We start from the raw sequence: 26233 nt of genomic DNA, 5'->3' as shown, positions 1-26233 counted from the left end.
GAAGGTTCGAATATAATGTGTACAATAATAATAATAATAATAAATACGTAGCTTTAATAATAATAATAATAATAAATCCATATTACATAAGTTCAGCTTTTAATTTGCTTTAATTTTATACATTATATTCGAGCCTTTGATACGATCGATCCAAATAATTGACATTCATGTACCAATCAATTTATTATGCAGTCGATAATCTCTTGCATGATAAAAAGATTTACACACGAAATAAAACTCACCTTGTATATATATATATATATGAATGGATGTGTATATATATAATATATAGTATTTATTTTACTCTTTACAAGAATAATATATTTTATTAAAGCAATTTTGTTGATAATGGTATATGCGTGAATGTAACTTGCAGGAAATATTGTGGATCTTTGTTTTCCTTTTGGAGGGGCTTCTGATTCTCACTATAATTAAAGATACTGGATATAAATCACTATTACTTTTAATGCATATGTGTAAACAGGTTGCAAAAATTACGCTTGTATATAAATAATAGCGATATTTTCGCAAAGGATAAATCAATGACACCGAGAAAAGATGCACCGTACTTACACCGTTTCTTACAAAAAAAAAACTAGAAAAAAAATAGAGTATATAGAATAAAACTTTTGTTCGCATAAATTTATCTATATTAATATATCTCTCATTTGTATACATTAAAGCAATTTTTGAAATGTTTTCAGTTAGAGAAAAATTTTGTAAGAGATATATCTCAAAATAAAATATACAATCTGTGAAATATACAAAATAAAGACAATCTACTCTACGTTGTTCTGTAATAAAAAGAATATGTGTGTTTAGAATTTTGTCTTCTAGATCTCTTAATAATAAGGTCTTCTCGGATTATTCTGAAAAAGAAAACACGTGACAATTTAAAGTATGTATATAAACTTTTAAATACACACATTTCCGGTATTCATTGTAACAATGATGGTGCTTACTAGTGGATTAGGCCTAAATCTATACGCGAGCATCATCCGTTTCCTATATGCATCAAATTCATCATCGTCCCTAGACACTCCATCTGGTCTCTCAGAACCTAAACCCGCACTATCGAGTCTATTCGTCGCTCTGGAAACATTCATTAATCAAGAGTTTAAAAATATTTGATAAAACGAGAGCACTCACACTCACAACACATACACACACACACGCGCACACACACATCACACATTAATGTCTCCAATAATATTATTATATATAAAATCTAATATTGTACATATAAAACTAGACTTTACTTATTAACTGGTTCAATACGACCGCTACCCTCGCTACCTAAACCCTGTCCTTCGCTCCATCCAAGTTTTTGTAACATTTGAAATCCTACAAGTGTAAAAATATAAATTATAAGATCAATTGATTCACAAATAAATTTAAAGAAAACAAGATTTCACTTTCGTTTAATCATAAAATATTTATCAAGTTGAAAATTAATAGAGGCTAGGAATATAATTATCAAATTTTTAATGTTTTATGCTAATCTCATGTTGTTATATGAAACACACACACATACAGACACACAAGGAAAAACTTATTGGAATATACCTATATTATCTTCTTTTAACTTGTATTCCTTATAGTCACTCAAATCAGGTTCTTTTCCTTGTTTTACAGCATTATATTGTTCCATAAATTTTTTTAGCTCGTCCGGTGGCAGAAAATCACCAATATGATGTTTGCCTTCTGCTTGTGCAGTTAATTCCTCGGCCCACATTTGCGTCGCCTCCATTTCAGCAGATCTCAATTTGTGTTCCCAAGTCCCACCTTCCGTCTCTTCATCGCTATCATATTCGTATTTATGTTTTCCTTGTGCTTCCAAACGTTTCACTTCTTCCCTTTTTCTCAAGAGATTTTGGTACAAGAGATTTATCTGAAAAATTTATTTTTTTCATATATATATATATATATATATATATATATATATATATATATATATATATATATATATATATATATATATATATATATATATATATATATATATATATATATATAATCAATGCGACGATACTCTACCTTGTAATGATCCTCTGCCTTCTTCCATTGTTCTTCGTTAAGATCGAGCGTACCAAATGTCTGTCTCGCATAATGAATAAGCGCAGGATCGTTTCGTGAAATCTTAGTAAGCATTGGATTCTTTGATTTGATATCTTGTCCTTTTGACGGAGAGGGTAGTATAACAGCGGATTGCCCAATTTGTGCCGGTATAGCAATACCAGGTTGAGGAAATACAGCATTTGGCCTATTACCAGAAGACACACTTGTTTCTGTAACCAAAACCTTGGTATCCGGATCGCCCCAACGACTACGTCTTTTTCTTTTCCGTTCTTCCCTATTATCGTCCTTTAGTTGATCCGCTATCATACATAACGGTTGTATACGCATTATGTAATAAAACTTTTATCATGTATTATCAAAATCATTCGAGATGCTCAAATTTTTACTCACCATGTGGAATTGTATGAGATTTCTGTAATTTATCCGCCTCATCATTGTCACTAAGAGCTTCTTCGGGGCAATAAAGTTCCGCACCATTATTCTTCTTATCCTTATCCTTATCCTTTGGCTTCTCCGCACGAAATTTTGAAACCAATCCCCTGTACTGCAGATACGCTGCACTTTGCTTTTGGTGCAGAAACCTTGATTAAAATGATACTTAAAACGCTGTCTAGTAACATGTATTCCTAGATACAATACTTTCATAAAAATAAAAAAAAAAGTAAAAGAAGAGACCATAATATATATAATATATATATAATTTATATATATGAAATATGTGTGTGTGTGTGTGTGTGTGTAAAGCAAAAATATAATATAAACAAATTGATCACTGTAATTGAACATTTGACTTGAAATTGTGAATCTTCTAATTATTGACACACTAGAATCCCGTCAGTCGAACGATATATCGTCGAAATGTTGCCATTCGTTTGTAAAGTTCAATAAAGGATTCGCAACTAAACTTGTATCGTGTGTTTATAATTTTAAATTATTAATTAAATATTTATTTCTAATACCTCGAAAAGAGATAAAAAATTATACGCTACAAAATACAATTACAAACATTAGCGCTAATTATCAAGTACGGATATCAATTCAAAATATTTCGAAAAAAGGAGTTTTTTTTTATTATTATGATATGTAACAATGTACTTTATTATTTCGGGATACTAGTGTATCTGTAATGATCTACGTAATATTCTACATTTGTCTATATAAAACGGTATATTAGCATATATAAATGATGTGATTGTTGCATTATTTATATGAATTTTGTTAAGTTTTTAAATGGAATTACTAATATTATTTACGTCAATGATAATTATGATTCAGATTTATTTTAAATAAAGCAGAATATATATAAAAATATATAAATGCAAAATTTTATAAATAGGATTAAAAAAAAATTCAAAGCATTGATATATAATTCAGATTCAATATCGAAATAGTAGACATTTAGCAATACTACTATTTTGAAATGTGTGCAATATATATAAATGCAAAACAATAAATAACTAAAGATTAAAAAAAATAAGATGCTTCAAACGATATATGCAATAATATAATTTAAGAGATATGCAGTAAAATTTCTCACATAAAAAAAAAGAATCTCTTTTTCCTTTTATTAATTTTATATCGTACATTATATGAAATTTTTAACTTGTAAAATGTAAAGCATTATACATTCCTTAGCATATAGACATCTGATAGAAATTCTTAGATATTTATTAAATATGCAAATGTCTCTTATATATATATATATATATATATACAAGCTACTTCAGAACTTGTTATCATTATTTATTATTTTTATCATGTAACTGATTATCCATATTATGTTAGATATATCATGTTTTTGCTAAACAAACATGTTAAAAACGAGATGATAATAACAAAATTCAATATACTTGTGAGGATATATATCTAAAAGATGAAAGAATATAATACCTATAGAATAGATAGATGAAATGCATGCCTACAAATTTTATATAGCACATACAAAAATTCAATAAGAAAACAATGACATATTTTGTCTCGAGTTTTCTCACACAATTATATCTTTTGTAACATTTTCTCATATAGTTTTACATATAAACGTTCTCTTTATATGCACATAAAAAAAAATATTATATATTAACAGAATATGGGCATTTTGAATAACTCTATTTTAATAAAAATATGAATAATTCTTTATACTAAATCGTAGAAAAATGCGTCAAATATAAAATATATATGTAATATCGTTATTGTAATTGCAAGAAATAATATATTCAATGTGAGAATGCATATATTATCGGCAAATTTATCAAAGCTAGAATATATCATGTAGATTACGCTATATGAGAATGTAAGAAATATGTATGTACACGCACGCACGCGCGCGCATTTATCATAATAAACAAATTTTCTTGCAATATAATTAATGTTTGGAAATGCAAGCACATATATTTGCAACAATTCACGTTAAGCAGACATTTAACAAAGTTGTGTATTCAGCTTTCTGTTACTGTGATATTGTTAAAAACTACATGACAGAGATCTATACGATATCCTATAAAATAAAAAATTGCCAAGAGAGATATTATAAAAGTATTAATATTGTATTACAAATTAGGAATAGGGAATGGAAATACTAAGGACCAGTGAGGACAGTAGTTACCATAATTTAGGATCTTGAGCATTCTTCTCTCGCACTTCTTGTTCAATTTCATCTCCACAGTCAGCCACGATGCGTGCCAGCTGCTCAGCCTCTACTAGACACACTTAGAATTCTTTGTCAGACACTTTGCAAAATAATATTTCAATTCGCGCTTTTTATATTTTATATATACATACATATATACATATGATCATATTCATGATCACTGAATCAGATAGAAATAATAAATATTATTTGTATAATTACATTTAAAAATACTATATCTCACAAACAAATAATCTTTCCGACAATCGGCAATCGACAAAAACTATACAAGAGAGAAATAGTCTCTTCTCCGCTTATAACATTATGCAACGAGAAGAAAAGAAAGAAATATAAAATAATAATAATGATAATAATAAATATAATAACAATAACAATAGTAATAATAATAATGATAACATATATAATAATAATATCGTACCTTGTTGTTCAGAATTCTGTAGATTAGTCGGCGGTCTGACAGGCGGCGGTATTTGAATATTAGGAGGGCCCACCGAAAGAGGTACCTGATTGGAAAGAGCATAGCCAGTGGACACAAGACCGCGCGACGGTGCTGTATTAGGAATGACAGTGGGAGGTGGAACATTCGGCGGCGGAATATTCAAGTTTGGTGGCGGAACCGAATTAATCGTCGATGGAACAGTATGCACCGGTGGAGGCGCTGACATTATCATGGATGTTATTACATTCGGAGGTGGAACATTGGCTACGCTTGGTACCGTCACTACGATGGCTTGCGAGCCCGTGATAGGTATCAAGGTCGGTGGCATTTGCGACATTGGCGGTAAGATATTTGGCGGTGGTATGTTGGGTGGTGGAATATTTGGTGGATGTTGTAAGTTAGCGCTACATGACGGGGGTGGTATGCTGCATTGTTGTGGATTTTGTATAATGTGCTGTTGTCCGTTCGATGACGATGGTAAGTTAGACATTGGCATAGATTGGGACACGTGCATGTTTGGCGGCGGAACATTTGTATTAGGTGGAATGCTTTGGATAGGATGAGCGGGACGTATAATATGCGGCGGTGCAATTTGCATCCTAACATTGCTAGAATGATCATTTGATATATTTGTGTAATTGTTATTAAAATTCTTCGACATTGGTATCCTTTGCAGATTCGCGGACGAAGCGCTCGGCGTCAAGTTTCTTATATTCGGGGGCGGTATATTTGTCATTTGCATTTGCACCGGTTGAGACATGAGAGATGGGATGGAAGAGGCATGATTATTACTTTGAATTGGAAATTGATTAAATTGCGCACGTTGTCCATTCTGCGATTGATTGTAGCTACGCCGTGTCTCGGGACTAGGCGACGATCTCCGCCTCGTAGGCGATGGACTCGAGGAAGAACTATGCTTTCTATCTAAGCTCCTTCCCCAACGGGAATCATTTCTCCTGCGATCTCTCCTACTGTCCCAATCTCTATTTTTTTCATTATCACGCTTCCTTTCTTTGTCTCTTTCTCTAACAGCTTCATAATTTTTCTCATCTTTTCTTTTATCCTCAGTTTTATCTTGCTGAGTTTCTTGTTTGCCAGTTGCTTTATTTGCTATTTTCTTAAATTGATCGAGAAAACTACCGTCATTGGCAAACACATTCATAGAAAGGGATGCGATAGACTTTTCATCTTCTTCCCTATAGATGCGCAAATAAATGAATGAATTCCTTATATATTTTCTAATTAATCAATATATATACTAGACGAGTAAATTATGTAATGATAAACTTTAACGAAATTAAATTGCTACGACGTAATGAGCGTGGAAGAGACTTACTTTACACCATTGCCTTTACTAATTGTGGTCGACGTAGACGAATTCGACTTTTTCATGCACTCTACTGCTTCTTTCGCCTTCTGCTCTTGCATTTTCGCTTGAATTTCCAACTTTTTTTGTTGAATAATTTGTTCTTGCTTTGACATTTGCGCAAAACGTTCATTTCGCGAAGTTTTTGACACAAATGGATCGGATCCCTTCACACCGCGATACGCCATTTTTATTGTTCACAGTTGTCAGTGATGTATCTATAACGTGTGTGAGTAGTACGTAATTTATACACACACACGCACACACACATATATCATTTATTTTAACGTCACACTATAGTTTTATTTTATAAAATACTTTTAATAAATAATAATAAAAAAATATCTAAATATCTCGAATACATTTTCAATTTGAGTATGTACAACGAATGAAGGATAGTAATCGATACAAAAAATCCATTTAGCTTATTGCATACAATTGCACTTTACATTTCACCTATATAAAATAAAATCAACGATCTGATCATACATTTATTACACACATTTTACATACGAATTGTTGGTCACGTGATGCTTGCACTGTTGGTATCATTGGTCGCATTCATCCGCTAAGTAGCAATCGAACATGATTTCTACTTTTATATCCGGCCAATCAGCGTCGAATTACATCGACCAATGGCCGCATTCGGCGAACTCAACAATTGGGCAACATTACTAGATTTTCCGATGTAATTTAACGCTGATTGGCCGGATCTGAAAGTAGAAACCAATCATGTTCGATTGCTACTTAACGATTGAATTCGCTGAATGCGATTGGCCGTTGAATCCGCCAAGTAGCAATGAAACATGATTGGTTTCTTTCGAATCCGGCCAATCAGCGAATGCGATCAAATGGCTCGAGTAGAGAAATTCCGGAACCTGAAAATTTCTTCCAAAAGCAATCAATACATAAAGCAAACTCGTCAACTATAAATATATCATATACTTGTATAATATGAGTATAAATACTATAGATATATTGTACATACATACATACACACATGCATGTGCTTTAATTCAGTTATGTAATCCAGTATGTCTATATAGATCCTTAGAAGTGAAAAACTTGACAACATATATTCGCATGTTTTTTTTTGTCCGGGAAAACTCGGAATATTAAATTAATATTATAAATATACTATAAATGTATTAACAAATATACAATTAATATATATTGAAAAAGAGCGAAGCTTGAACGAAATTCGATATCCTATTAAAGTACAAGAGATTTTATATTTTCCACGTTGCAGAATCCGACTTCAACTTGCACACAATATGATACAAGCAAAAAGAAAACTCTCTTATCATATATATCATACGACAAAACAATGTAAAAACATAATACATTCTCCTTTTCTCAAAAATGGGAAATGGTACACGCGTACGCGCGCATACACGTATGCACAGAAAAAAAGAATATGAAAAAAATCTCTCCCTAACAAAGTTTACTCTTTTATATACCTTTACAAACTTAAATAATATTTCCAATATATATCAAAATTGTAAGAGTTAATAAATATATGTATATAAAGTTAAAATGGTTTGTACTATTTTCTAAGCTTCTTCTTAAGGAGATCCTTTTTCTTTTTCTCTAGTGCTTCTTTACGCATATCTTCTAAATCTTCCATAATTCCTGTAAATATTCAATCAATTATATATTAACAAGCTATTCGTATTTTATACGTACACAAAATACTTGAGATAATATAAATGGTACCTATTTTCGTGGATATGTACTCTTCCTTTAGTTGTTGCGCAAAATTACTCTCCATAGCGGTGTCATCTTCATTATCGAGATGTTTATATTTGCTCTTATCATAGCCAAATATCTCACTAATATGTTTACTATAATCTTCCTCGTTATCTTCCGATCCATCATCTATAAAATCGTCCAAATCTGAAGCATCCAAATCTTCATCCTCGTCATAGATACGTCCTGTGAAATTAAAATTTATTTCACATTTATTTAATTATATCTGATCTTTCATCAAGTCTTACAATTGTAACTATACTATACTTGCAAGTAAACTCACGTTTGTTGGATGTAAGCGGTTTTTTAATCATTTCTTTAGATTTAGTGGATTTGATATCGAGTGGTCGAGTTTGTTTTAATTTATTATTAGTTAACGGTGATTTTAAATCTAAGGGTGGAAATTGTCGTGGTTTAATATCTTTGGATATTTGCTTATCTATACTACTGCCTTTGGATTTAATCATTTCTTTAGAAGAAGAGTGAGACTTGATATCTTCCTGTTTATTTTTACTTTGCTCCAATTTCCTCTTTTCTTCTTCAATAGCACGTCGCATTTCTTCCAGTTGTCTTTTTTCAGCTTCTAATTTTTTTCGTTCTTCTAATAATTCGTTTTTAGATGAAATTTTGCTTGAATTGTATTTTTCCGTATTTTGTTTTTCATTGGACTTGTCAATAATTTTTTTAGAAATGATTGTTGCAGTTTTGGAAGAATTTTTATTTAATATCGAGTTTAAAATCGGAGATTTTTCACTAGTTTTGGGAATTTTATTTAATTGCGTTTTATTAGATTTGTTTAATGTAGTAGTGCTTATTTTTTTATCAGTGTCCAAATCTTTTTTCGTAGTGCTTATTTTTTTATCAGTGTCCAAATCTTTTTTCCCTCGTTGCTCCTTTCTTTCTCTTTCATGTATATATTCCATTTTTTGACGTTTTGTCATTGGTCGTTCTTCGTCCACTTTTGGCTTAACTTCTATCATTACAGGCTCATATTGTTTTTTCTCTGCAAGTTTTAACAGTTCCGCAAAACCCATAGGTGATGGTAATGACTTTCTCTTCGGTTTCGGCTTTTCATCCTTGTTCTCTTCTTTGTTTTTGTCAGCAATATTCTTCTCGACTTTTTCATCAATTTCAGCTTCTTTTACACTCGAGGCGGATTTTCGTTTGCGCCTATGTCCACTATTTTCCTCGAGTTCCTGCTGTTTTAAAGCTTGTTTTACTCTATCCTATAACATACAAGGTCATATTCAATCAGTATATAGTACACGAAAAAAGATAGCATACAATAAATTAACTCTTTTATATTATAGTCAGATTGTGGCAAACAATATGATAACAAAATATTTTCTCAAATGGTTCAATACACGATTGTTTAATAGAAGATTATTATATACGCCACCTTTGTAGATGTAATATCCTTTATTGTCCTTTTCTCATTATTATTAAAAATAGGTTTCTCTGGAGGTAAACTATTATATTTGCTCATTAACTGATTGTAGAATGTAGAAGCTTCTTGCGATACATATCCATAATCGTCTTCATCAGGCTGAGAAGGACCTGTAAAGCAATAATATTTTATTTGTACACATAATCAATCACCGTACGCATCTTTATGTTTCATACAGGATGTATATAATAATAAATAATATAATAAATGCAAGATATGTGTAATTTAAAAAAAATGTAATTATATAAACACAGATTTATCGCTTTGTTATAAACATGTGACAAATAAAGATGGGACAATTCAAAAGAAAGCATCTATATATTATAACTGTATTATATTAAAATCTTAAAGAAGATATTCAATAAGATTTCTGTTATAAATTCACAATAAAGCTGAGATCTTTGTAACATAAATTTCTGATTCTTTGAAAGATAAATAAAATAAAGCAAATAATAAGATCAGAAATGTTACGAATAACAATATCAGCAACTAAAATTGTAATTGGTTTCTCCTGATGTATATCCCTAACGATACAACATGAGAGATCAAGATGTAGGATACAAGATGCAACATATCTCAGTAAAATCATAATTCAAATTAACAGCCACAATATCTTGCATTTTTCCTCTATCTCTTATCGTACATCCAGCAAAGCATTATATAATATTATATAATATTACATCTAGATATTTATACAATAAATCTATTTTTTTTTAATTAAAAAATACCTTATTATATCTATTTATTGTATACAATTATACAATTCCTACATTTTGTGTGTGTGTGTGTGTGTGTTATATGTAAATATAAAGATATTTTCACATTTTTTTAAAGAGAATATTTAACGAGTTTTATCTCATTCATAGAAATTATATAAAAATAAAGTTCCACATATGTCAAACCCACAAAAATTCATTAATACATGAGAATAAAATATTCAATACTAATAAGATATCAAAAATAATAGGGAAAAAGTAGGAGTAGATAAACAAATGGTATAAAATGTGATTTTTAAGAAAATTATTGCAACAAAAAGATAATTGAGCAATATCATACAATCAAGATTAAATGTATCTTGATATTTTTTTATATACTTCATTATAATCATCGTTATATTTAACATTAAAATAAAATATTTAATCTGAAATGAGAAAAATAGAAAAAATATATATATAATTATAAAGATATATATATATATATATATATATATATATATATAATATAATTCATCAAAATCTATAGAAAAATTTTTAATTTTTTTATTTAGTAAACATATAAGGGACAAAAAATATGTATTAGGTATCATATTTAACATATATATATAATATCTGATATCTAATATATATTTTGTTTCCTATATGCTAATTAAATAAAAATATTAAAAATTTTCATTTTATGCATATATAAAAAAGGTCTTCTTATAAAAAATAACATATTAAGAATCATATAAAAATGAATCGATATAATTTTGATAAAAGAAGAGAGAAATGATAAAATAATGAAGCATCATGCATATGTGATTTGCATTATGGATAAATGTAACTATAAAATTACAAGTATAAATAAATTATAATAGCTCTATATTATTTTTAAAGATAATTCACAAATATGATAAAAATAGCAATAATTATAGCGCAAACTTTATACTTGTAAATTTTCTAGACTACTCTAAGATTAGATGGCTGACCTTAATCAATGCCTTAGTATCCATCGTTGTACAAATCCATGAAATTGTTCTGCATCAATTTGGGATGATGGATAATTAATGCATTATATTGCTCGTATATATTATATAACCTGTGGGCAAAAATATTGCCCATTATGGATAAGAGTTTCCCCGTTAAGTTGACGATATAATATGCAAATAAGCTATTTGTCTTATAATTTTTGTCAATATCAATCTGCCATCTTGTACTTTAAATTTATCTATATGCACTATCTATATTGTATTTTACTATTTCGTGATTGCATGAGATCTATTTGCTATAATGCTCAAATTTTACTTAATTCTACTTAATATTCTCAGTATTTTATTTCAATATATCTTGATGTATAAACTTTCAAGTACATGTATTAAAAAAAAAAATTGTGTTGCAAAAAAGGAATAATTGCATAAATACAGAAAATAAAAGTAAACATTTATATAAATGCATCTTTCCATATGTTTGGAACTTTATTTTTATATTTTATATCTATTTAAAAATTTGCATCCCAATGATAGATATAATTTTATTAAAATATATTTTAAATGTGAAAATGTATAAACCAAACAGATTAATGCTTTGTTTAATCTGTCATCTGTAGGAATATCATTATATTTTTAAAATATTATAATTCTTGTATGTATAAAATCATATAATATTACCTGCTATAGTAATAGCTGTATTTTCACTATCAATGGCATCTGCAATCACCGACTTATTCGCTGCTTTACATACTTTCAAATGTTTACTTATCCGACTTTGGGCTTTAGAGTCTCGTAAAGCTAGGAGATTCTGAAAGTATAGTTTTCCAAATATGAACAGGAAATAATCTCTCGCACATAATTATATGATATGAAAGATATGTACAAATTATTCGTAAATCAATGTACAACACATTTATTATACATAATTTTTACAATACGAAATTACCTCTCTCTTTCTTTTCTCTTCCAAGGCTTTCTGTTTTTCCTCTTCTTCCTTTCGAGCGAGAAACTTCTTGATATTATCGGAAAGAGTTTTAGATTGTTTAGTCTGTTTCTTTGGTGGTGTATATTTCGTTTGATAGCATGGAACGGTCTGTTAAGAAAAATATCTCATCAAGTATTGTTTAATACTAAACAAAAGGTATTTAATCTAACCTATTTTTGTCATAAACTATATATACACTTTAACTCAATTACAAATAAAATAGTCGACAAAATAGACTAACTTGTTTTTTCGTTTCATTTTGCTGCGCGACATTTATCAAAGTGCCAAAATCCATTTTATTAATCGAGATGATTTACAAGACACTAGAGAATTTATTTTGCATATGGAACCTAATATACTTTCAACTGTAGATGTGACTTTTTCTTGACGCAGTGTCGACTAGTCTTCCATAAATAAATAAAAATATCTCTCTCTCTCTCTCTCTTTTATGATGCAGTTAAATTATTTTTATTTTTTCTGAAATGAAAGATAATCTTTGCGTCACACAAGCTACACTTTCAATCTTCCTTTACCCAATTTCAGAACAAAGCTGCCAGCAGTGATGTGCTGTTGTGGGAATAAAGTCGCGCATACGCACTAGCAAACGCTATGAATTCTCAGTAACGTATGTATTTTGATGAAATATAAGGTATCGTCAGACTCCCCTCAGTGCGAAAAAAAATATTAAGTTGCAAGGAGAGAAGAAAATTTCTATCAAAGAAATCAAATACATTAAATATAATAATGCACTTTGTATATAACATATTACGCGTTATTACGGCTACTGAAAAACGCGAGAAAACCATGTGGGAAAGGACCTTTTATGCGCACCTAATGTTGCATCTAGATACATATGTGGTATCAGCTATGACGTAGCTTACGCATGCGCATAGAGGCTCTCGCGTGGGAAAAAATCCCACGACAGCACATCACTGGCTGCCAGATCTCCGCCGCAAGCACAGTATATACAGTAGCGCAACTCTCTGTCGGCACCTTTGATGTATGTGTAGCACAAAAAGAAATACGCATGCGCGAAGTCAGGGAGTATAAAGTCACTAGATATACAAAGTACCGCAATCCATAAGACTCAATGTATAAGGATTTGGAGCCAAAATGGACGCCAAAAAGTACAAGTGCACACTTTTGTTACGTATGTATGTACACTTTAAGTGCAATTTTCTAACCTGTATGTGAAATCTGAGAAGCATTTGTGACTAGGTTGTTGCGTAAAAGGCTATAGAAATCAAAACGAAAAAGGTTTTTGTTTATTTCGCATCCCAAAAAGCGAAAATAACAACAAAAAATGCAAAAAATTGCTGAAATTAATTGCCAAAAATACATTATCATTAAGGGGTCATGTAAATATATAATTTGAATGAACCGCTTATTGGAGTCAAAATGGCGAATGATTGCGGTACTTTGTATATCTAGTGACTTTAAGGGAGTATAACTAGTACTGCTATCTAAACTTTTATCTCATTCTCTCTTGGCTCATCTCGTCTTGGCTCTCTTTCTAGCACATTCACAGTGAGAAATGATAAGTCGGATAGACGTCTAAGACGTTTAATAAACGTCTATTAGACATCTATTAAACGTCTTAGACGTCTATTCGACTTATCATTTCTCACTGGGTTACCGCATGTAAAACTATTAATAATATAAGATATAATATATACAATATAAGATAAAAAAATAGAAAATATAAAGTAACATATTATATACATATTAATTAATAAAAACCTACAATAAACTTATAAAACATTTTTCTATGAAAATTTATTAAATTTTTAACTTGTGTATGTGTGTACGTATTATTATATGTAATTAGGGCCGCTTCGACCAAACTCCGATTAAAGCCTACGGCACACGGTACAATTTTTCGTACTGGATTTGATAAGATTTAGTAAAATATTAGAAATGCTGCATTCTGATTGGTGCATTTTTAGTATTTTACTAAATTTTATCAAATCCAGTACGAAAAATCGTACCGTGTGCCGTCGGCTTTATGTTATACAAATTAATATGGCGAGTTAATACTAGATGCTCTCATTGGTCCATACCATGGACCTAAGAAGATATGGATGGAGTCTAAAGCGCTCATATGGGCGAGGGGGCTGTGAAATTTGCGGTAAGGGAGGTGTATAGCTCTGTCTCTTTCCAAAAGCAACCTTCGGGTGTTTCCGTCGCATATCCGATAATTCCCGAAAGGTTATATACCCCATATTAGCTAACTTTCGAATAAAAATACATGTATTTTTATTCGAAAGTTAGCTAATATGGGGTATATAACCTTTCGGGAATTATCGGATATGCGACGGAAACACCCGAAGGTTGCTTTTGGAAAGAGACAGAGCTATACACCTCCCTTACCGCAAATTTCACACCGCCCCGGCTCTAGACTCTATCCATATCTTCTTAGGTCCATGGTCCATACAGTCTCATGCTATGCATAGCTGCATTTGATTGGTTTTTACTTTCAGATCCGGCCACTCAAAATTACTAAATCGGAAAATCTAGTAATGTTGCCCAACTCTTGAGTGGGTGGCACCCGATTGAGCGTGTTGCCAATTGGCTAATTCAAAAGAGAACTCTCGGATTGGTTATGGCCATCACACATAAAATTCCATAAGCACATAAGACGTAAGCGTAAGAAAATCGACCAATCACGGTCGAGTATTGGCCCTTTGGAGGGGCCAATACTCGACCGTGATTGGTCGATTTCCTTACGCTTACGTCTTACGTGCTTATGGAATTTTATATGTGATGGCCATTAATCATTGCAGGTTACCCTAGGCACAGATCAATATAATTGGCTGTGGCCAATCGCAAACGGGACGCTCCCCTCTTGAGCCCAACGCTGAATATGAGCTGCGGTTAAGGAGACACTGAAGATACTTTGAAGCGTTTGATTGACCAATCAGGTTAAAGAAATCTTTACTCCTTTTATCCTGATTGGTCAATCAAACGCTCCAAAGCATCTTCAGCGTCTCCTTGACGCAGCCATGGCCAATGAGTTTTGAACATTTTCCCCGCTAGAATTTTTAGTAACTTTTCGAGAATTGAAAATTTTAAAAGTTTGTTTTTCCCGATTTTGTAAAATTAAATATCTTTTAAATCGTTATCTTAAAAAATTGTAAATATTAGAAATATCTTTCTGATATATCTTTCTTTTTATATGATGTATGTATACTTTGTATGTCGAAAATAAAGCAATTATGTGTCTATGGAAACTATTGTAATGTATATAAGTTATATATGATATATACAAAGTAGCCAGCGTAAGTAGCGCGTTTTTCTTTTTTTATAAAATTGCATTTTTATCAAACTTTCTTTGAGCAAAGAGTTTATCGTTGAAATTTTAACCGATCAGGAAGAACGAAAATATAAGAAAAAAACGATAAAATGCAAGAAGATAAGTCGCAAGAACGTAAATTTGAATTTCGAAATAAAGAAAATCAGAAAGCGGAGAAAGGAGGAAGCGATGAAGAAATGCACAAAGAGTATATCTACGATTCAAGTGAATATATATCCAGAGCAAAACGCGTGCAAAATGGAACAGTACCCATGAATATTTTAGAGTTTCAGTATCCTTTTATATAGATTTTTTTAAAATCTTATCTTAAATGTACGTAACCGATGTACAATACTAAAAGAAAATTCCTTAGATATAATATAAGTCATTCATTTTCATACGACTGTCAAAGATATTTTAATCTTTGTGTAGCGGAACCAAACATTATTATTTTTATTTCTGGTAACATACTACATTTTTGGAATATTTCAACAAATAAATTATGGTTTAGAAGAGGATATACTGGCAATGGAATTGGACACATAACGGTATTCTTTGTACAAGATAAAAAATTTATAGCAAAATGAGAGAGAAATCTCAAGTATTCAAATAAAAAACAAAATAAGCAAGTTTTTTTCCAATTAATTTCAAGTATTTTTTTTTTTTTAAAGAATAATTTGATGAAATGTGTTTCCTTCATGATATTTTGTCTGTTTAGAAAAATCCTGTATTTAATCATATTGCTGTTGGTGAAAATGGTACTAAACCTCCAATAATAATCTACAAGTGGCCTTCAATGGATATTGTGACAATTTTATATAATGGCACATTGAAATCTTATTCCCATTTAACTTACAGGTATGTCATAAAGATCTAAGGAATAAAATCACATCCATACATAGTTGCATAATTCTATGTATATTACCATGTATATATCCTATCTATTATATCTCTTGTATGTATTTTGCAGCACAGATGGTTTATTATTGGTGTCACAAGGGGGGCATCCAGATTACACAATTACTCTTTGGGATTGGCAAAAGTCTAAAATTGCATTGAAATGCAAATCTTATAATCGAGATGTTTATAATATTACAATGTCTTCATTGCTACCTGGATATTTAGTGACCAGTGGTTCGGGACATATAAAATTTTGGAAAGTCTCTGAAACATTTACTGGACTTAAATTAAAAAGCGAAATGGGTAGATTTGGTCAGACAGAGATATCTGATATTATCGGTGTATATATCATGCCAGATGGAAAAGTGAGTATTATTTAAATGCATCTGGCTTTTAGATTTATATTTTTTTATTAATTAAAGGTGTATCTTTCTTAAAGATTGTGTCAGGTTGTGAATGGGGAAACATCTTACTGTGGGAAGAAGGTTTAATTACTCTTGAAATATGTAAGAAAAATCGGCAGCCATGTCACACTAAAGCAATTACACAATTTGAATATATAAATGGAGAGCTTATATCAATCGGTAAAAATTATATATTTTTGATAATTATGTGGCACTCAATTCTTTTTCCATAAATTGTCATAAGACTTGAATATAAGTCTATTAAGGATGTAGTAAAAGATTTGATTTTTCAAATATTATTTTTAAAAGTTTAAGTTCTTCCAATTCTGTGTACCAAAATATACAATTAGTGATTTAAATAAAATATATATATATATATATAATTAAAAAAATTAATGACGTAATAGCTGTGTGTGTGTGTATGTGTCTGTAAAGGAGTGTGATATAATTTGGATTAAGAAGTTTTTTTTATATTAAAATGAATGGATATTATGGATTGTAGGTATGGATGGATGGATTAGAATTTGGTTTTATGAAACGATAGATCAAGCTGACTATCATACTGGAGAACGTTTTCTAGAAATTCAACCTATCTATGAATACTGTATCAATGAAGGTGATGAAGTAATGAATTCGATGCTTATGTGCATACGTAAACAAGAACCAGACAATCCAGAAAGTATGTTCTGGTATGCTCAGGTAAGATTACATGTTCCGTTTGGAGCTTACAGCACATTCAGATTATACTTCATTTCATATCCGCAGCATTGATTGTAATGCATGCTAAATGCAATCAGCATAAGATAAAATAACACATATCGATTGTTGTAAACCCCAAGTAGTATACATTCTGAATAATAGATTTCTTAAAATTAACTATGTCACAATATGTATGCATGCATTAAAAGATTTTGATAAATTAATTATTAGCAAATTTAATAAAACAAGCTTAAAAAAAAGAAAAATTAGAAAATATTAATGTAATCTTTGCAAATATGTATCTTTTCTTTTTTCTTTTTAGGATGGAAATGGTGGGATTTGGTTAATAGATTTACATACCCCAAAAGCAGAATTACCACAAAAAATATTTACATGTCACGCGGGAGTTATAGCTGATATGGATTGTGCTACATGGGGTCCCTTTATAGTTACATTGGGCAAAGCTGGACAGATGCATATTTATAATTATATAGAAAAAAGATTAATTTTGGCGCACAATTTTAATGATATTGGCAGTCAAATCATCTGGTTTCCATGTCAGGTAAAAATTGGCTTTAATAGTTTATTTTTGATGAGATATTTTAATATACAATAAAGTATGTGTGCGTGTGTTGTTGCGCGAGAGAGAATATTCTATTATGTATTAAAATATATGCACTTTATTATAAAGAGATCATTATATATGATAGATATTATATGAATAACATAGATATTATATGTATAACATAGATATTATATGTATTCATATATGCACACACACAATCAAATCACAATCTCTATTATATATGCACAACAATGTAAAATATGAAAAAGTCTGCTGGTTCTTTAATCATTTCCTAGAATCTAAATCTGTTAGGTATACATATATATATATATATATATATATATATATATATATATATATATATATACCTTTGCGTATAAAGTTATTTGCTGTGCTATATGAATAAAATTCGTTTCATTTATAAGATTGAAGCAACAGGATCGACACTCGCATGTGCTTTTGAGAGTGGTGTTATCCGTATAATTACTGTAGCTGTATCAGCGGCTAATGCCGTTAACAATATACGGGGAGACTATGTTAGACTGATTCAAATTGTAAAACCGCACAAAATGGCAATAACTGTAATGTCTCTAAATCCATCGTGCAGGTATATTAAAAGTGCAATCTTAAAAATCAAGTAGTATTTGTGGCACACTTTTTACTGATATATACACGTATTTTATTTTAGTTATATTTGTAAATTTCTATGTAAGATTATTTCAGCTTACTGATAACTGGTAGTGAAGATTCAACTGTATTTAGCTTTACCATTATAGTGACTAATACTTATCCTGTCATTATGCCAATTGGTTTCATTAAAGTACCTTCGGGAGTCACATGTCTTGCATGGAAACCACAATGTGTAAATAATACGTTACATAATTATTTATCTTTTATCAAAGATATTTGCATGGTTCGCTTTTAATTTAATTTGATTTTATAGGAAATGACAGTATTAATTGGATGCTCACAAGGAGATTGCATAGAAGTTACATTACCAAGCACACCTCAATTATACACCATTGCTTCTTACGAACTCGTTCAATGTCGATCAAAAGTATTTAAATTTCATTCTGTGAAATCTGCCATTCGAAATGAATTAATACGTTTAAATCGAGAAAAAGAAGAGAAGGAAAGAATAGCGAAGAAGCGTGAAGAAATAGCGCAATTAATCATTGAAGGTCCCGAAATGGAAATTAACGAGGAAGCATTACTCAGTAATTTTATATCATTATTTATAACTTATCTAAAGTAATAGAGTATTTTTTATTTCGTCAAATTTTTGCTTATTCTAAAATGTAGCATTATTGATTATGGAAATAAAGTAATGTGACAAAAAAATTGTTTATTATTACAGTAAACATGGAAGAGGAAGAACCATTGCCAGAAATATATATACCTAAAGTACCAAACAAGATATTGATAGCACAATATATTAATCAATACGTTATTTGGTTGTTAATGGCAGGATTTGACGCAGGATATATATATGAATATCCAAGTCCGGAAATTAGTGAAACTAGTCTGGAAAAACCTATTAAGAGCACCATGATACATGATGCAGATGATACAGAAATACGAAGCTGTTTATTTTAGTAAGAATAAGTAGAAATAATAAATTATTGCGTGTATATCACGAAAAAAAAAGATAATTTTACACAGCAAATAATTGTTTTCATCTTTTTATATTATCGCTAGCAAGAAAAAGTACTTATTTTTGGGAATGGAACACGGACAAATACGGGTCTGCAAATTGAAACCTGAAAACTATGCAGATCTATCAGATTATTGGATACTTTCGATGCATGATAATTTTAATGGTTGTATCCCAAAAATTATTCTTAGTCATAATCAGACAATGTTATTTACATGTGGATATGATGGAAATTTATTTTCTTATGAAATAAATGATGATACACCATCTGAAGCTATCGAATTTGAAATAATCAAAGGAACCTTATCCTTGGTGAGAATTTGCGCCGTTTCTTATTTATTATATTTTAAATTCATTCTTGTTATTAAATTTATTATGATGTGCATTTCTTGTTTTATTCAAACTCATAACTTAACGAATTCGTTACATTTTTCAATAATATAGCCTTACATTAGCGTTGAAGATATCGAAGAAATCGATCATGCGAGCTTAGAAGAGATGATTCAACAGACTGAACGTGAGAGGGTTGCCACTCTGGCAAAGCAGAGTAAACATCATACTTTGCAGATATTATCTAAATTGAGCGAAGAATATAGCAATATTATGGAAAGGTAATTATAAATTATATCAAATGTAGAAATAATTGTCGAGTATAATGCCAAGTAAGAAGGTGATATATATTCATTCATTTTTACATATATTTTTAGGAATAATGCTCTACCCAAGTCTCATCGGATAACTCGTGAAGAATTGGAATTGGATTTTAGAATTACAGCTGATTTAAGCAAAGAATTGGAAACAGAAATGATTATAGTACGAGAAAAATTGGCCTTTAAAGTAGAAAAAAGTAAACTTAGATTACAAAAGCTTTTGAAACATTTTATTCAGCCTATCGCACATTTACCGTTTGCTATCTGCAAAATGTCGTAAGTAAAAATTATTTTAAAAATATGAGCAAATAATTTATTATTAATCTATTAATAATCTATTGAAGATTCATCAATTCATTGTTATCATTAATTGATATTGATATATAGGAAGCCAGATAATGTAGTATATTCTCTGCGCCAACACACTTTGAATATTGATGTTATTTTACCACATATTGATACAATAAAACATGTACATGCATATAGGACACCATACATTGATACAGAAACAAATGAAAATAGGTATATTTATAATAAGCTTGAATAAGACGAATGCAACTCGTCTCTATGTAAAATCTATGTAAAATGTATTTTTATCTATTATACGACCAGCATAATGAGCGATAAAATGCAACATTACGAAGGAAATGGAGGCAAAATGGAAAATGAAATAAGTACAAAGCAAGAGCAGTCGGTTGCAGTTTTTTTAAAAGGCATAGATTATAAAGACACAGATAGTAGCCTGGGTATTCAATTAAATCAAATGTTGAATAAATATAACTTGAGAAAGACTAGACTAGAGCAACGCGAGAAAGAAGTTGGTACATTCTTGTAAAATCGTAAATATAATAACATTAAATTCTTTCTATTTATTGTAATTTAATTAGAAAATTTTGTTTTATTTAGTGGAAAATTATATATAATGAAAAACCGGATAAATCTATTAATCATATGCACGATATATTCGCTATAGAAGAAGCAAGGAAAACTATTGGCGATTACAAATTAAAAACATCGTCAACTTTTAATTTGTTGTCGGAAGAGCGAGATACTCTCTTCTCGAAATATAAACAGTTACTGAATTGTCAGAAAAAGGTTTGTGCGCAGCATCGGTCAATTTAAAAAAACACATTGTTTATTTTAATTACACATGTTTGATTGCTCATTTTATCTACAATATTATATAGGATATTTTGTATTAGAAAAAGCTTTTATACCTATATAATCTCTTGTAGCTTTATTATCTACAAGAAGCTTTCAATGCGAAATTGAAAGCTGTAAGAACAGAGAAAGAACATTTGCTTGTGGAAATTGCATACTTAAAAAAATCTCTTAAACATATTCATGCTGAGATACCATCGAAAAGCATAAAATCTTTGCCGGATATTCCTACGTTAAATGTAAATGTAGAATTTCCCGAGAGAAAAGTGACGGTGTGTATTAATATATTTTATTGACGCAAAATAATAAGAATGTAAAAGTTTAAATTTGATAATATATGATACACTTGATATTTTTACATGCGCATACATAGATTGAAAAATATGCAGAATTAAAAGCAGATAGAGCACAACGACGGCTGTCGGTTCTTCCTGAACAGATACCCGTTTGTTCGGATGAGGAATACGAAGTATTACTCTTAGATGAAAAATTTATAGAACAAGCAAAAATCTCTAGCGAGCCATTAGCGTTATTTTCTGTTTCCGAAAGAAAATTAAAAATCCAATCTGCTGCTCGAGATAATATGATGTCGCTTCGCTTAAGCGACGACATTGATAGCCTATGGGAACGAGAAATGAAAACTTCTCGTATATTATACAAAATATACAAACAAGATTGCATATTGAGATACGCAGCAACGAGTTGCGAAAATTTAGACAAAAAATTGAATAAATTAGAACATGACAGATTGGATATTGTTGCCGAGAGTGTCAATATCAATTTATTTTTATTAACACTTCGTCAAGAATACATTATTTTAAGAGAGTGCGAGACAAGAGAAAATATATTGCATGATCAAGTTAACTGTAAACTGGATGAAATTGCAACGATAAGGCAAAAAGTTGGCAAATTTTACTAGCTTTATCATTTAACAGCAATCGTATATGCATTTGTATTAAAAAAAAAAAAAAAAAAAACGCCACTTGTATGTAGTAATATTGATATTTCCAGATCCAATTAATCACTGACAAAATTGATGTTAAAATTAAGGAAATTGCAAATTTACGTAACCAGATCAAAAATATGTTTCTCGAATATATGAATAAGATAAACGATAACAAGTTCCGTAATTTTCTGCATAGAATATTTAAAAAGAAGTACAAAGAATCAAAGGGAGAGGACGGTAATAAAAACACTTTATATATAAAGGGTGCTAGTAATAAAATACTGCTTAAATTTCAAAAAAATTTCACATTTCAAAGATTATTATTTATACTTTAGAGACTACCACGACGACTGAAACGAGTTCGGATGACACGACTAGTATCGACACTAGGGAATCTGAATTAGTTTATTTCGATGAAAACATATGTCCTCCAGGATGTGACAAAAAATTATACGACTTGGCATTTTCGATGAGAGAGAAACGATACTTGTGCGAACATCAAATCAAAGATGCACAACAAATTGTGGAAATCCTTCATAAAGAAATTCAAGTTGAGACAAAAAAGCTAAAAATTATAGAGAGTAATTTGAAGAAAAATGAGAACGAGTTAAACATGTTTATGGTATTCACATTTAATGTCTTTCTATTAGAAAGAATAATATCACATTTACACCATTACATTCTGTAATCATAATTTTGCATTCGCAATTAATTTCTGTCAATAGCTCGAGAAACAAAAAGAATTGAACAATGTGGATGTTACGATAATAATGAAATTGCATCAGTTGCAATATTTTGAAAAATCCGAGCTTTCATTCAAATTGCACGATTGCGTTCTATTCGATAAAAATGGATTGTCTAAATTATATGCGAGAATACAAGAGTTGCACAAGGAAACACTTGAATTGCACGTCAAACACAAGTAAGTATATTTATATATATGGAGAGAGAGTATCGTTCATATATATTTATATTGTGTAATGAATTATATGCATAGACACGCTCGAATGCACCTCCAGAGAATAAAGCTCGATTGTAATCATATGCGTGTTAATAATAACAATTTGAAAAATGAAATAAAGTTAAAGATAATAAATAAATTCGGTCAGAGTGTATCGTTAAATAAATTATATGAAACAATAATACGTCGGATGGTGTATGATATTAAAGCCAACTTGAATGAAACAACAATGTATTTTACTAAACGAATCAAGCGTAAGTTATATATATATATATATATATATATATATATATATATATATATTATAATAATCTAGTTTCTTAGTCCTTATATTTATTTTACACTATATTTTACATTTTTACTATAGATGAAAAAGAAAGCTATGCAGAAGAATTAGTTATACTTAATAAGCTGATTCGGGAACATACGCAAAAGTTGAGCTTTCTAACAATTTTAGTGGAAGAACAATCAAAGCTTCAAAAGCTATCAAAACGACACATCATGTCGGATGTACATAAACACCATGTTCATTTACACTTCCCATTTATCTTTCACATATTTTATCATTGCTAATTGCAGGAAGAAATGCTGCAATTGGAAGAGAAATATAAAAGTGAAATAGTCAAATTGGAGAGAATTCTTGAAAATCAAACGAGGCAGAAATATATATTTCAAAATGATATTAAAAATCTTAGATTAAAAATAAAATCGCAAGTTAATCTAGTTGAAGGAAATGATGTCCAGAAATAAAGGTAATGATAAAATTAAAAAAATTCGTTTATATATATATAGTATAAAATAATGTATTAATAGCTTATTTTAAAGTAGACTTATTAATTAAAACTTATTTGTTGAAAGCACCGTTGTTTCTTTGTTGCATTTTATTTATGACTAGTATATATAGTAACAACTATATGACAGCTGTACAAATACATAACTTTTGTTTGGTGTATGTGTGTGTGTGTGTGTGTGTATATATGTATATTGATCTAATAATAAATAATAACATTTGCTTAATAAAAAGTTATTGTAATAAGTCTATAATTCTCATGTACGAATTATTGTATTCCTTAATGCCTGGTTTACTATGTGCAAAAGTTGTCAAAGTATCTATACATTATCTTGTATCTAAACAGAAAATAGAAATAAGATAAAAGTGCTTCTTTTTAGTGAGGTTTTTAAAATAATCAAATAGTCATTGCACAAATATATTGTGATTTATATCTTGCATAAATATTTGCTTTATAAACTCTTTTAAATATGACTAACAAGGATCCTTGGAATGTTAAAATATTAAAAGGCAGCTGCACATGAAATTTTAGCTCGTGGACTAGAAACAAGTGATCATGTAATTGAAAATTGTCCCAACAGTAGTAGCATACTCGGATCTCGATATACATGTACTACATACGAAATATAGCGATAATATAGATACCAACATGTATAGCCTTATAGCGAAATTGAGATTTATTTATTAATGCACGATATGGAGTTCGATTAAAACAAAGCAATAAATAACACCGATGTACTATTATAATTTTTACATCCAACGCCATATCGAGATCCGCGTGATTATAAAAAAAAAAAATAATTATAACGATAAAAATGATAATTATGATTGGCATACAGTAATAATGACGATAATAATAGTAGTAGTAATAATATAAGCAATATTAATAGCCATATTAATAACTAGTATTGATAGTAATCTCGGCAATAGAGCGATAATAGTAATGGCCATAGCATACACATTTTTTTTTATTTATCTAAACTGACTTCTTTAATCATAGAAGTTTACTTTGAAGAAATATAATTATTTTTAAAATTTATTGTTATTAAAATTAATGTACGATTTATTATCTTTGATTATATAAATTGAGACGTTCATAAAAAAGAAAGATACTTTAATAAATATGTATAAGAAGGAGAGAGAGAGAGAGAGAGAGAGAGAGAGAGAGAGAGAGAGAGGAAAAGAGGGGGAAAGAGGAAGGAGGGAGGAGAAAGAGAGGGAAGGAAAGAGGAGAAAGAGAATAGATTTTCTTTGCCCCAATGTAAGAATAAATAGGAAAGATGTAAGATTTGCGAGTGTTTTTTTTTTCAGTGTGTACTTGACGATTGCGTCAACAAGAGTGCAAACTTCTAGGATTAATAGTAATACTCATCTGAAAAATTGATAAATTTTGGAGAAAAAAAATATTTAGTTTTTTTTTACGTTTCGCTCACAATGAATATCGCATTGGCTCATCAAAAATTCTAAAAGATTGCAAATTGTGTAATTATTTATAACTATTTATAATCAATGTGAATAAATCGAATTATATAATGAATCACACAACTCTCGTAAGCTCCGTTAGGCCTATATAAAATCTTTTGATAGAAAGTGCAAAAGAATGCACACATGCTATCAACTTTATAAATTTTTTATAATTAAATCTAATTAGCGTTGTTAATTAAATTGTCTTTATTCTATACCAAATGTATTTGTCTCTTCCACAGCCAACAACAGCTTTTCGTATAAAATCTCGGGTGTAGGATAAGGTGGAAGATCCAAGCGATTAAAACATGTATGAGCCCTGAAACGAATAAAGACAAAATGCAAAAA

The 26233-nt window shown here is 29.9% G+C and overlaps 4 protein-coding genes across 13 annotated transcripts in view; 1 reads left to right on the top strand and 3 right to left on the bottom strand.

The window, feature by feature from the left end:
- Positions 1 to 447: 447 nt before the first annotated feature.
- Positions 448 to 6917, bottom strand: LOC145959691 (uncharacterized). Of its 2 annotated transcripts, XM_083078781.1 has the most exons (9): positions 6502 to 6901; positions 5145 to 6361; positions 4682 to 4784; positions 2470 to 2660; positions 2038 to 2378; positions 1567 to 1891; positions 1260 to 1344; positions 963 to 1092; positions 448 to 869 (listed from the first exon to the last, which is right to left on the bottom strand). In XM_083078781.1, the coding sequence occupies exons 1-9, from the start codon at positions 6717 to 6719 to the stop codon at positions 843 to 845; spliced, it is 2637 nt and encodes an 878-aa protein (XP_082934907.1). In that variant the 5' UTR covers positions 6720 to 6901; the 3' UTR covers positions 448 to 842. The 2 variants fall into 2 exon arrangements, 1 of the variants encoding a protein (XP_082934907.1); XR_014435127.1 differs by lacking the exon at positions 1260 to 1344 and having other exon boundaries at positions 6502 to 6917.
- Positions 6918 to 7962: 1045 nt separating this feature from the next.
- On the bottom strand, positions 7963 to 12959 carry LOC145959692 (protein SPT2 homolog). The gene is made up of 7 exons (XM_083078782.1): positions 12641 to 12959; positions 12361 to 12507; positions 12093 to 12222; positions 9680 to 9837; positions 8564 to 9506; positions 8248 to 8466; positions 7963 to 8163 (listed from the first exon to the last, which is right to left on the bottom strand). Exons 1-7 carry the CDS (start codon positions 12692 to 12694, stop codon positions 8078 to 8080), a joined length of 1737 nt encoding a protein of 578 aa, XP_082934908.1. The 5' UTR covers positions 12695 to 12959; the 3' UTR covers positions 7963 to 8077.
- A 2672-nt stretch (positions 12960 to 15631) lies between these two features.
- On the top strand, positions 15632 to 26215 carry LOC145959688 (cilia- and flagella-associated protein 44). 6 transcript variants are annotated; one of them, XM_083078771.1, is made up of 27 exons: positions 15632 to 15677; positions 15770 to 15983; positions 16065 to 16239; positions 16410 to 16549; positions 16662 to 16956; positions 17031 to 17175; positions 17498 to 17694; positions 18017 to 18256; positions 18685 to 18866; positions 18983 to 19121; positions 19203 to 19476; positions 19617 to 19854; positions 19958 to 20225; positions 20358 to 20524; positions 20621 to 20839; positions 20951 to 21085; positions 21176 to 21380; positions 21470 to 21658; positions 21799 to 21996; positions 22098 to 22625; positions 22736 to 22907; positions 23006 to 23292; positions 23396 to 23592; positions 23668 to 23885; positions 23999 to 24141; positions 24211 to 24383; positions 26128 to 26215. In XM_083078771.1, the coding sequence occupies exons 2-26, from the start codon at positions 15802 to 15804 to the stop codon at positions 24379 to 24381; spliced, it is 5304 nt and encodes a 1767-aa protein (XP_082934897.1). In that variant the 5' UTR covers positions 15632 to 15677; positions 15770 to 15801; the 3' UTR covers positions 24382 to 24383; positions 26128 to 26215. The 6 variants fall into 6 exon arrangements, with proteins under 6 accessions (XP_082934897.1, XP_082934896.1, XP_082934898.1 ...); XM_083078770.1 differs by lacking the exon at positions 15632 to 15677 and having other exon boundaries at positions 15710 to 15983; XM_083078772.1 differs by lacking the exon at positions 15632 to 15677 and having other exon boundaries at positions 15711 to 15983; positions 16077 to 16239.
- The window catches only part of Hecw (Hecw ubiquitin protein ligase), an 8252-nt gene continuing 6409 nt past the window's right edge, over positions 24391 to 26233 (bottom strand). For 3 of the 4 annotated variants that reach the window (XM_083078779.1, XM_083078778.1, XM_083078776.1), the window contains exon 10: positions 24391 to 26204. In XM_083078779.1, coding sequence (XP_082934905.1) covers positions 26093 to 26204 — 112 coding nt within the window. In that variant the 3' untranslated portion in view covers positions 24391 to 26092. The remainder of the gene's footprint in view (positions 26205 to 26233) is intronic. The other variant, XM_083078777.1, reaches the window with a different exon arrangement.

Source organism: Camponotus vicinus, unplaced genomic scaffold (assembly GCF_025532165.1).
Source record: "Camponotus vicinus isolate PSW18456_S1 unplaced genomic scaffold, iyCamVici1.0 SCAF_1, whole genome shotgun sequence".
Taxonomy (NCBI): Eukaryota; Metazoa; Arthropoda; class Insecta; order Hymenoptera; family Formicidae; genus Camponotus; species Camponotus vicinus.
The sequence above is the reverse complement of the archived record's forward strand: the minus strand, read 5'-3'. Positions and strand labels throughout refer to the sequence as shown.

Excerpts from the sequence above, each read along its gene's own strand:
- LOC145959692 (XM_083078782.1), bottom strand. The coding sequence starts at position 12,694 with ATGGATTTTGGCACTTTGATAAATGTCGCGCAGCAAAATGAAACGAAA. Across the intron at positions 12,508-12,640 it reads AAAATGAAACGAAAAAACAA|ACCGTTCCATGCTATCAAAC; the intron begins GTTAGTCTATTT and ends TTTTCTTAACAG. Across the intron at positions 9,507-9,679 it reads AGGATATTACATCTACAAAG|GATAGAGTAAAACAAGCTTT; the intron begins GTGGCGTATATA and ends TGTATGTTATAG.
- LOC145959691 (XM_083078781.1), bottom strand. The coding sequence starts at position 6,719 with ATGGCGTATCGCGGTGTGAAGGGATCCGATCCATTTGTGTCAAAAACT. Across the intron at positions 6,362-6,501 it reads AGTAAAGGCAATGGTGTAAA|GGAAGAAGATGAAAAGTCTA; the intron begins GTAAGTCTCTTC and ends GCGCATCTATAG. Across the intron at positions 870-962 it reads GATTTAGGCCTAATCCACTA|AATAATCCGAGAAGACCTTA; the intron begins GTAAGCACCATC and ends TTTCTTTTTCAG.
- LOC145959688 (XM_083078771.1), top strand. The coding sequence starts at position 15,802 with ATGCAAGAAGATAAGTCGCAAGAACGTAAATTTGAATTTCGAAATAAA. Across the intron at positions 18,257-18,684 it reads TCATCTGGTTTCCATGTCAG|ATTGAAGCAACAGGATCGAC; the intron begins GTAAAAATTGGC and ends TTCATTTATAAG. Across the intron at positions 23,293-23,395 it reads ACGAGTTAAACATGTTTATG|CTCGAGAAACAAAAAGAATT; the intron begins GTATTCACATTT and ends TTCTGTCAATAG.